This window comes from Penaeus chinensis, chromosome 1 (assembly GCF_019202785.1).
Source record: "Penaeus chinensis breed Huanghai No. 1 chromosome 1, ASM1920278v2, whole genome shotgun sequence".
Classification (NCBI taxonomy): Eukaryota; Metazoa; Arthropoda; class Malacostraca; order Decapoda; family Penaeidae; genus Penaeus; species Penaeus chinensis.
The window spans coordinates 40,038,838-40,051,337 of NC_061819.1; the positions used below are offsets into that span (position 1 = coordinate 40,038,838).

A 12,500-nucleotide genomic window follows, 5' to 3' on the forward strand; every position below is an offset into this window, starting at 1 on the left:
TACGGACTGCGTAAAAGATAAAATATTCATTATTTTTTTCTATCAATCTCTGTGATTTGTTTGTGTATATATATTTTTTTAACAGGAAGACATAAGACAAGGGACGTTCCCCCTGTTAATTAAGATTTATTTATGACTACAACGTATCCGCAAACACAATTTGAAAGAACATAACCGACGCACTCCCTCCTCTCCTATATAGAAAATACTTGTTCTTTGTACATAAGTGCTATTTTTCATTCACAAAACGACAGACAGACAGTTCGACTCGAACTTTTCAGACACAATGGACTCTTACGCTGGATGTATAAAGAGGCGATTTTCGGATGACGTTCGGAAATGCTTCGTTACTAGATTTACTGATGTGATAAACTGTAATTCTGCAATTGACTGACATGCTGAATTACGCTACTGAACGAATTACCTGACTGAAATGTGATACTTGTATTGACTTTAAGAAACTAGTGACTTATGTCGACATGTACTGAAACTTTTGTACTGGACTTTAAATGCTGAAAAAACGGACGCCAGTAGACACATTACTGTTGTGACTTTCTTCAGCTTTTTAAAAAAAATATTTTTATGTTGTATTTATTAAGATATTTATTTTGTTTTATTAGTACAATAAACGCACTCTTTTATGACTTTACTTAATTGTCCTAAGGAATGTTGGGAAAAGGTAAATACTTAACAAAAGAATGGGAAAGAAAAAATATGGGTTTTAAAAACAATACACACAAACGCATCCGCAACGCATGCGCATTATGAGTCAATTTTGGGGTCGATAAGGATAATTTCAGCGTAACGTCTTCAAAAAGGCAAAATAATCGAGCTTTTGACTTTCTTGAGATTTTGTGGCTCCCAAGACTCTCCGCACGGCTTGCCAAGTCCATGTTTGAAAGGGTTTTTGCCCCATACCAATTGCACCACAATATGTTTTCGAAAAATGTCTATCTGACCATAGGTGATCAATGTTTTTAAAACGTTTGGAATATATGCAGTTTGTTATCATATGTTCACATATATATGATATATATACTTTTTATATGTTGGTTTCCTCTGACTCAGAGTACTGCGAGGGCAGGTTATGAGATTTGTAATAGAATAGATATTTTGGCTGTATCTAGTGAAGGAAAGTATTCACTAGATGAGGTTTTATTTTTGAGTATGCTAAGGGTAAAATAAGGTAGAATAAGCATATACTCTGGAGGTCTCCTGAGAAAAAAAGAAAAGAAAAGGGAAAAAAAAGAAAAAAAGAAAAAAAAAAAGAAAAAAAGAAAAAAATATATATATACATATATATATATATATATGTGTGTGTGTGTGTGTGTGTGTGTGTGTGTGTGTGTGTGTGTGTGTGTGTGTGTGTGTGTGTGTGTGTAATAAAATCCTGATCCAGCGGGTGTGCCTGCGCCTCGCAATGCCAGGACCCAGCGTTCAGTCCTCCCCTCCCCCCGAGTTGGACCACAGGTGTGGTTAGCAAGAACATCCATAAGGCAATTCCCACCTCTCTATAATGCTAACTGATTGTTTGATTATATAAAATGATCTGCCACGTCAGCAGATAAGGTTAACGGCAGCGAAGCAACGGAAATAACCGAGGAAGAATGTATAAGAAATACTGTGGTAAGAATGAAAGGTAGTAGGATGCATTTTAAGTAAAAGTTGATACTTCATCACAAGTGAGGGGAATTGGAAGGGGATTCTATACATTTCTCTTTCTGTCTCTCTTCCTCTCCCTCTCTCTCTCTCCCCCTTCTTTATTCTATAATTCACGATGGACACTAAAATGGGTGTAGTATAGTTCATTAGCTCTCCAGTGTTGTAATAGACTAAATTTTTGTGTATAATCAGTGTATATTTTCTCTTTACGCTATATAATCTCTGTGTAGCGAAGTATTACTGTTTTAGCAAGGAGGTATAAAAGGTAGCAGATATTTCTTATATATCTTATTGAAGAGAGGATCATTTAATTTCCCTTGGTAAAAACAAGTATGCAAAAGTACTGTGGCGTCATAGGATGATAAGGGATAATCGACTACAAGCAGAGGAAGGAAATGGGAAGGTACTTGATGAAAATATTCATTGCTCTGTCTGTGAGTGGTTGATTTTAAATTACCCAAAGTGCGCAGGTCACACACGCACACTCATACGAACACACACTACGCATGCACACTCATTCTCTCTATCTCTCTTTCTCTCACACACACACACACACACACACACACACACACACACAAACACACACACACACACACACACACACACACACACACACACACACACACACAAAATCTGTTTTGTTTTTTTTGTGATGTACAATTGTAACATCACTACATTTTGATCACAGTATTTCATATTCAATGTACCATCCTTACCAATTATGCAAATCAAGAACTAATTTTACTCAAAAGGTATAAAAAAGTACATTAACTTTTTAGGATTTATTTATGTTTAAGGTTGTACTGTACTGAGATAACTGCAGTGGAAAAATATAATAAATAAATAAATAGTTCCTAAAAATACAGTAGTGTACATTATCAGCATCGTGTGCAACTACATTAACAATATAATGTATTCTATAACACGATCTTCACACAATTTCAACCCTCAAGCAACTGGCAACTGGCTCGCAGAACGAAGAGGGGCGTCACTGACTTACCAAATCTCAGTGATAGTCAATGTAAAGCTCAGGTGTAATTAGGCCTTTTTGGCTTTTTAATTATTAGAAGAATGAAGTGTTTTAAGAAATGTAAATTCACATTTTCATGAAGACAAATAATCAATTTTTCTCTTCTAAGCGACATGATTAGGACACGAGCAGCCAACAGAATATATTAAGGCCTTCATTGCTACAAACACACATGTACAGAGGAAATGTTAGTTACGGGAAATTAGCTCTATCTCTACTTTTTATATCCTAATTTATCTGGACTTTCAGCCTGAGATCCTTTTTTACTGGTGATTATGATTTAACAAAATCGATATTATGAAGATATGAGGAAATACCTGAAGGATAATATGTAACTTACGGTGTAAAAATCACATTCTTGATGTTGTTTTTCTTTATTTTTGCAATGCTCAATGAGTGCAAGAACTCTGTATTGAAATGATTTTTAGTAACCTGTACTTATTTACAACTTTAAAGGCACACTAATGTGCAAACAAAATCTATGCACTGAATATTCTCATTCATGATAATGCCCCAGTACTTGCTGAGATGGCACAGGATTTTACTATCTACACTTCCGACTTCTCTATCTGTAAAGCAATTAGTGTGAAGATAGAGCGTTCTAAATAGCAAAAGCCCTTTACAACTTTTTGACGAAAATGCTTTCCGTGTCCGTGAGGCGTGAATGAAAGCATGTGTGATCACTGTGCATAGTGATGCTGTTGATTCCACAACCTAGTACTGTGGTGCAGATTTTATCCAAAAGCAGTTTCTATGCTTTATTCAAGGAAAGAAAAAAGTTGAACCTGCATTTACCTACTTTCATTTTTTCTTTAGAGAAACTGTGTAGTAATAATAATAATAATAATAATAATAATAATAATAATAATAATAATAATAATAATAATAATAATAATAATAAAAATAATAATAATAATGAAGGCCAAATCTAATCTAACATTCCTGCTGTCCTTTGTTCTAAAACTTTTATTTTCCTGAAAAGGCCTAAGTCTCAATCTCATCGCATGTCAAGCTTAGTAACGCAGGTTGGTTGTTGGCTGGGAAAAAAGGTGAGGATGGTGTTTTGTGCATGTGCTTTTAGGTGTACAAGTGCAAGTTGGTGGAAGGTATCTGCTTTATTTTTGTGTATTGTATGTTGTTCCAGTCATGAATGGTGCTTGGAAAGTATGAGTGTTTGTAAGAATCTGTATTAGTACGGAAAGTCACGTATTTCTGGTCTTTTCTAATTCACTGATATTTGTTTGTGTGTATGGGTCCCACACTGCTGCACAACACTCCAGTGTTGGACGGACAAGTGTATTGTATCCCATGTGCAGGTACCTCCTCAAGAAACAGCGTGTTCTATTAGCTTTATGTTGTATGTTGTCCATCTATGTATTAAACTTCATGTTGGTGTGTTGTGATTCCTAGATATCTGTGTGATTGTTTGTTTGGTAACTGTTGTGAGTTAATTGAATATTGAAATTTTATAGGTGTTTGAGAAATGGTGAAATTTATGATTTTACATTTGTCTGGACGAAAGCTCATTTGCTATTTCCCTAGGCCAATCTGGAGAGTAGGAAATGGAGAGGGCTTAACACAGTGCCCTGGGGGACACCAGAAGAGACAGGAACAGGAGCTAGATATAGTACCGTCCAGAAGAACGTGTTAGGTCCTGTTAAAAAGAATAGCTGTCATCCCGTGAAGAGTTTGTCCAGTGACCGTAAAGACAGTAGTTTTTGTGTTGGTCTTTTCTGGGGGTACATTTGACGAAGTCAAACACTATAGCGTCTACCTGTTTAACATCCCGTCTGTCTAGGAGTCTAGAAATGTCATGATGAGTAACAATTACTTGGGATTCACATGGTCATTTGGGTTGGAATCTGTGTTGTTTGTCAGTCAGTAAGTTGATTCAAATTGTGTTTATGTATGATGTGTTCGAGGATTTTGGAGATGATAGAGATATGGGGCAATAATTTGGTGCCTTGAAACAAAAGTCAGTCGGATGGAAGAGAGGATGTTTTGAGGGATTGCGTAAATATGGTTTGGAGGACGGGGGCACACTATTTGAGGAAGACAGCAAGGATTTTGTCGGGTTCAGTGATTTGTGTTCAGTGACTCCAGTAGTTTTTTTTATTTCATCTGCTCTAATGTCAAGAGTCAGGATGGGTGGGGGAGGGCTGTATGGCATGATCGACATAATAGGGTTTTCTTGTGTGAAGACAGACTGGAACTGTGTTGAGTAGGTGTGCTCTATGTTCTGGTGTGATGACAAGAGTATCGTTGTGGCCTTTAAGTGCAGCTGTGTTAGTGGTATTCAGTCTGCGTGTCTTGAAGAACTTCAAGAAAGTGTCTGGGTTGTTTCTTACGTTGAATGTGAGATATTTATTAACTGTTTGTGAGAGTGAGAAAGTATTCATGATGTCGTGTAGTTAGCACCTGTATGTATGGGGGATGATGGGGATTTGGGCATCTGTGTCAATGGGGTCAAAAGGGGATGTAGTGGTCCAGTTGATGTCACCTGCAACCAAATGTCTTTTTCTGGAGTGATGTGATGTAAGATATGTATGAAGATTTTGTAAGTACTCTGTGCAGGAAGATGGGGATCTGTAGAAAGCAGCGAACAGGAGTGAATTACAGTTAGAAATCTGTAGTTGGATCCAGGTGATCTCACAGTCTGTGTCAAAGTCAGGCCTATGTTTAACGGCTAAGTCAAGTTTGGTGGCAATGGACATCACCAGCTCTCCCTATGCTGGTCGGCATGTCTCTACATATCACTGTCATACCATAAGGGGGAGGGAAGACTTCCACAGTCTATGTCAGATATCAACCATGTCCCTGTACCTATTATGATATCCAGATTGTACGTTTCAATAGTGTGGAGGAGTTGGGTCTTTTTGGATATGATGCTGTGAAAGATAATGTTGAGAAGTTGTAGGGTTGAGGTGATGGGTGTGATGCAGGGTTGTGGTGGGTCATGGCTGGGGGCATGGGAGATGAGCAGGAGGTTTTGGGAGGAGGAGGAATGATCAGGTGGTGAAAGAAAGCCTAGGGGTTAAGCCAGGAGCAATGGGAGGTGGCAATGAGTATGAAGGTGAAGTCAGGGTTTGGGTGTTGATGGTGTCAAGTGTGTATATGTTTGGGGTTTCTGGGAGGTCTTGTGCATAAGGGTTGTTCATGTTGTGTCATTAAGTATGTTGAAGGAATTAGGTTGAATGGGGGAAAGAGAGTAGGAAAATATGGAAGTGTTAGTAGAGCCACACCTACTGCAAATCAACACAATACTATTGTTAATTTGTCCACTGGATGTCTATAAACGATCCAATACAGCTGACATGGTACCAGCCAGCGTGCTCAGACCGGTTACAACAGATATCACACTGGATGGCCCTTTGCCCTTATTTCACCACTTTTGTGCATGGCACGCAAGGGTACTTTGTTTGGTAAGGGCCAGGGTTAACAAAAGCACCTAGTGTCTCCAAAGAGGAGAAGCAGGAGATGGATGGTGTGTCTAGTAAGAGGACTTGTACTGTAGTTTGTTTTGGAGCATTGTGTGACAGCGAGAATAAATGGATTATCAGTACTTGTACATTCCTTGGGTGTGATGAGAGTGTGTAACTGTCCTTGTTAGTGTGTGAAGATTAAGTGCTAACAGTGTGCTTGTTATGATGCAGGAGGTAAGGTGTGGCTTTACGTTTGAATTGGAATATTCTTATCTTCTGTGGGAATGTTTGTGTATGGTCTTGTCCTGTTCATGGCTGGGGTGACACAGACAGGGGTGACAGCTATTTATGACATTTGGGTACCACTTTGCCAAAAACTATTATTTAAAAGAAACTTGTATTTAAACCCTACCAATGTAAAAAAAAATATATATATATTATATATATATATATATATATATATATATATATATTTTTTTTTTTTTAATGTTTAAAAGACAGGTAAGTACTGAGTTGTTTAAAACTTAGCTGAGGTAGGTAGGTAGGGGTGAGGGTAGAGAGCTGAGGCAAACACGTCTGTCCACCACAGAGGCCAACAACCCACAAACTCTTCTGCTTATCCCTTGTCATTCCCAGTTATCCCAATACTGCATGCTTTGATTACTTTATAAATCTTTATAATGAGAAAACCACAGAATAATAATAATAAAAAAATTACTATGAGTAAATAAAATAAATAGGAAGGTAACAATAAGAGTAACAATCTGTAAAAAAAAAAGGCCAATTAAAAACTTTATAATGGGTAAGTGAAGGTCCTCAAATGAAGGTATATGTGTAAGATATACTTCTGTCAATTGATTTAATCTAGATTCAAGTTTAACCCAATCTGACTATAATAAATACAATCTGTACTTACAACCTTTATAATGAGTGTATGTTTTAATATTTACCATACATGCCTGCATATAAGTCAACATTCGAAACATAAAAATCTCTCTTCAAAACTAGGAGTTAATTTGAGTGCTGAATAATGATTCCCTACTGGAACCCATGTTTTTAACAAAAAATATAGGGCTCGTTACGTTCATTAAGGAAAGGTGTGTTAGAACTCACTTGCGACTACTATTTTAGAAGAAAAATATCTTTGTTTATGAGATATTGTAGTTTTCTTCTTCCAATACAATAGGCCAGCAAAAGTGGAGCTGCTTTATTCTGGGGAGACATCTTATCCTATGAATATAGGGCTAAACCTGAATTACAGAAATTTTAGGGGTCGACTCCTATGCTGGATCAACTTGTATACTGGCATATATGTAAACTTCTGTGCTTCAGAACAACTCTTTAAAATCTCATATGCATATCACATATCTTTGTGCAGTGATACTATGCATTTAAAAGCAAAACAAATTACGTCTTAAAAATACTGGTCATTAAAGTTGATTTTCCTTTTTTTCTCATCTTTATATCCCTGGGTCTCTATACCCAATGAAATATAAGAGAGGACCAGACAACCAAAATATATATTAAACTATATATAAATTAATTTTTTCCCATTTCCCCCTCCATAATTTGTTTTAATTATCTTATGATTAATTTTCTTTTCTTGCAATTTATTCTTCTCCGGTCTTATTTTCCCTAAAACTTTAACATCCATCTCACTTTCAGTTATTACAAAAACTTTATTTCTGTAATAGTGAGTATATATTAAAAAAAAGAAATTGGATCAAAAACTATTGCATCACTTCCGTCTTCATTCGTATAAGGAAATATTTCAAGTCAACTCTTAAGCTAGAATATCTAGAATATGAAAGGTAACAAAATACCATAATAACAGAATTTTCTTTTTAGAAAAGATCCTCCATTAGTAACATCACACAAATACGTGATTTTTACTGACCTCTTTAATCATCATATGGCACGATAATCTGGTTTTCACACATCAAATGTTTTCTAAAACAAACTCACACTTGAAAAAAGTGGTTGGGTTCTTAAGTTTTTGTTTCACCTGAGCTTCGAACTTGTCCCTAACTCGTGAGAACTCCATCATGTCCCGAGGCTTTTCCTGACGCCAGAGGTCGTCGAATGAGAAGAAGAGGTAGCTGTAAAACTGGTGGAATACCCGTGGCTCAGGAAACCTCTTACACGCATTATAAAAGTGGTTCTTTGCGTCTCCAGAACGGAGCAGGTTGTAGGCCATGTGTGTGATGTTGATCCCCACAATTGCAAATGAGTAACTGTGAATAGAAAACACAAAAGTTAGAAGGGTAAAGCAGCTGCCATTAACTTAAGGTTAACTAAAGACCTTCACAAATGTTTCTATATTTTTGTAATATCAGAAAAAAATAAAATAATTTTTGTAACCCTAAGTCATATCTGAAACCATTGAACTTTTTTTTGTTTTTTTAAGAACATTTTCTTAACCATGAAATCCAGTTCAACAGTCTCCAATAAAAGTGCTTTACTTTTTTTTTTTAATCATTCTAAGTATATTTCTTCCATTTATTTCCTTTTACCAAACATTTCAACCATATTTATATTCGCTGATTCTATGACCAAACAAATCTTTTAAAAAATTGTGTCAACTGAAGAATTCTCTCTCTTAAGAAAACAGGATCAAGTGTTTTTCCAGCTTCAAAAAGAAAAATAATGCATACCTTAAAACAGGACATAAGTAAACTGTCTGAGGGGAAGGTTTCAAATTGGGAACAAATAAACCCCTATTTCTATTATCCTATCAATAAATGTTTAGGTAACAAGGCTAAAAAGAGACTTTAAGACTACAACTGATGGACTGTTCAAATACTACTTAACCATCCTGTTGACCATCAATATTAGGAAGGTTGAAAGCTGTCCAGAATGTCTTGCTCTAGGCTAAGATTGTGAGACACTTTAAAATTTAACTATTGAAATGAAAGGTAACTTTGATTTTAAATTTGATCAGAGAGAGAGAGAGAGAGAGAGAGAGAGAGAGAGAGAGAGAGAGAGAGAGAGAGAGAGAGAGAGAGAGAGAGAGAGAGAGAGAGAGAGAGAGAGAAGGGAGGAAGACAAGATGAAAATAGGAAGAAATAATATAATCAAAACAAAAAATAAAAATTGAATTCTTCTAACATGAAAGGAAAACATCCCTACCCGTATCTTGGATGCTGAGACCTTGTTAACACGTGTCGTGCTGCAGAGTTGTGTTCTTCAGCAAAGAATCTGAAAAGTAAAAACACATCTATATAGCCACATAGACACACACAAACACACACATCAAAAGTTGTATTGGTAAAAAAAATATATGTATGCGACTAGAATAATAAACAAATTAATATGTGAAGGACAAACATCCTTCTATTTCTTCTACAATGCATAAAGAAGAACAAATTATGAATAAGACAAATAAATCAACTTATTTCAGGGAGATAAGAAAGAGAAGGAAAGAAATAGAAAAGGTGAAACAAAGAACAGAATTTCTCAAATAATAATAACAAAAATATAAATAAATCTGTTAACAAGTACGTAAAAGAAACTATCAATCATATTCAAAATGTGTATTTGCTGTCTAGCTATAACTAGACAGCAAATGTAGTAAATGAATGTACGAACCACTTATCTCATACATAGTGTATCCCCTTAAAATATTCAAACAATAAACCATTGATTTCAAAAACAATCTACAAACAATACAAACCATAAAGATGTTTCCCCTACATAGATATGAAAATATAAGAGCACTCTGTTTGAATTAATCTTGTCATATCTGTGACTGTGTGTTATAATACAAAAGTCATTTATAAAATTGCCACACATAAAAACAAAAAGAACTCAAAAAGAAAGAAAGAATCAAAATAAATAAATAAATATTTACTTATTCCTTTTTTTATGGTACCATCTAAGGCCTCTCATATGATTCCAGACACAACAAGTATCAACAAGGAGCAAGGGGCCATCTATCCCTAGAATGCTCTGCATTTACTTTAAATACATTTATGTGGATTTCAGCAACATCCTATGAACAATACAAATAAATAAAAAGTATGAATAAATTTACTGTTTGAATTAGTGAATATCTTTAGTTAAAATTACTGATGTTTTTTTATCGGAGAAATACAGAAAGAAAGACAGAAATATAAATACATTGCAACCCTTTAAAACTACTCTCCCTGTGGAAATTCTGTAAACTGTGGAAAATAGTATTCAATAAATCAAAGTAAATTTTGCAAGATTTTGTTTGAATTGGAGAATTCGGGCTATTACTAATGACAACTGGTCATTTATTATTCTCAATCTATTAATTATCCCAAAAGCCCTGGGGAATTGTGTTCACTGTAATATTATTTTGTGAAATGTCTCTGCACATAGAGGGCTCTGCAAGTGCTTAGCCACAAAGCATCAATTAGAAGACCTTGTGACCTCACCTGATTTCACTTTTCCTTGAGCTTGCGGGATAAATGCTTTTTTTTACTCATGCTATCAATATTGAAACCGTCATTTTTATTATAGACTTATAATTATTATAGTGTTACTGACATTGTTAACAGCAATATTAGAAAAGGGTAAACAGGTGAGACAGGTAGTACTTGAAATTGGCTCATTGGTGACTTTGTACCTGTGGAGCCCTCTATGTGAATAGCATGTGCATACATTAAAAAATCTCTTTAGTCTACATACATGCCATGTGATGGCTTTTTTCCGTACCAAGCCAATCTACACACCATGCAACTCATGCATTCACATACTATAGTGAAAAATCTGAATGAATGATAAAAATACTTGCAGCAGCAAAGATATCAGTATGATCGTTATTTTTAGACCCATTATATGACATACACTTATTAATATAAAAAAGAAAGAGAAAAAGAAGAATATATATATACACACATAATACATTATGTGTATATATAATATATATATATACACATGTGTGTGTATATATATATAGAATATATATATACACACATAATAAATATATATATATATATATATATATATATATATATATATATATATATATATATATATATATATATTAGCTATTTACTACAGTAGTTCACCAAGAAGCTCTTCCTCTTTAGGCAACTCAGAGGACAGAGATGGGCAGCTTTTGGTGGAGGGAGGGAGCAGGTTTGCTCAGATAGTGTATATGGTGAAGGTATTGTGACCCTATAAGCTGAACTTCTTCAGGACCAAGATGTTCTTACAGGCATCTAAAACACGACTGTTGCCAGGCCGGAATGTGAAGCCCTCCTTTGGGTGGTCAGTAGGAAGCTCATGGCAACACTCTTTGGTTCTAAGGTTGCGAGGTTCTAAGGCAACACCACTAACTTCCCAATGGAAACTAATAACTCTCCACATCATAGTATCTGAGTTTTTTATGATCCCCTGGATGAAGTCAGATGCTGCTATCCTCATCCACCCTACATTTTTTTTTTCATGTTAACACTGGATGCTATGCAGTGCAATGCTAGTGGTTTCAGAGACTTCATTATTTTTCTTCCTACAAGGTTTAAGGAATAAACAATAATAACCTGCTCTTTATTTAATTTCCTCTAACCACTGTCCCATGCAAGGAACTAAAAAGCAACCAAAGATTGAGAATGAAATCTGTGTGGAAAGTAAAAGAGTAAGAAAAACCAGGGAAAATAGAGACATCCATCCATTACACATGTCCAGGGCACACTAATATAGTGAAGGTTACTAAAGTGGTTAAGCTACTTCCCCTTCTATTCTGCGGACATTACTGATGGATCTGAACCATGGCTTTCACGGAACTCCATGTCAGAAATATTGGTGCAGCAGGTTTCAAGCCAATATCACTGGCACTGTGTTTAGTCTCCCTGTTGTCTATGACGTTGGTTGTGGCTTTTTAATTAATAAGACTAAAAACAAGACTTTATGTCTACTTTGGAGGGCTGTATCTTTGATGATACAGCCCTCCAAAGTAGACATAAAGTCTTGTACTATTTTTGTCTGTATATTTTCATTATATATCATCTTGTTTGGGATTAGCTAATATCAACGTGATTTCTTTGTTTACTGTAATGAGAGGGCAAATTCTCATATCAAGAAAATAATACTTTACTGATAATACAGAAGTATATACAAAGTAAAAAAAAAAAAAAAAAAAAAGGAAATTACTTATGACACTGCCATACTATTATTTTAACATTAAATTTTCTTTAACACCTTGTTTCAACTCAGATTTTTAGCTATGGAAAGAATAGATAGATATGAATAGATATGAATAAGTTTTAAAAAAAGTGAAAAAAATGACTTGTATGTCTAAATAATTTAAATCTTACTTATGTCTTTATACAGTTTCTATAGTGATATGACACATAAAAATCTGTCTTACTCCCCTCACTAATCCATACAATATCTGGCAAATCTTTATTAACCAGAAC

General features: G+C 35.1%; 1 protein-coding gene across 1 annotated transcript in view; it reads right to left on the reverse strand.

Annotated features, from left to right (window-relative positions):
* Positions 1–2,429: 2,429 nt before the first annotated feature.
* Positions 2,430–12,500, reverse strand: part of LOC125025443 (ELMO domain-containing protein 2-like) — a 10,821-nt gene continuing 750 nt past the window's right edge. The window contains exons 3-4 of the mRNA XM_047613457.1: positions 9,244–9,312; positions 2,430–8,348 (exon numbers count right to left, since the gene is read on the reverse strand). Of these exons, the coding sequence (XP_047469413.1) occupies positions 8,054–8,348; positions 9,244–9,312 (364 nt within the window). The 3' untranslated portion in view covers positions 2,430–8,053. The remainder of the gene's footprint in view (positions 8,349–9,243; positions 9,313–12,500) is intronic.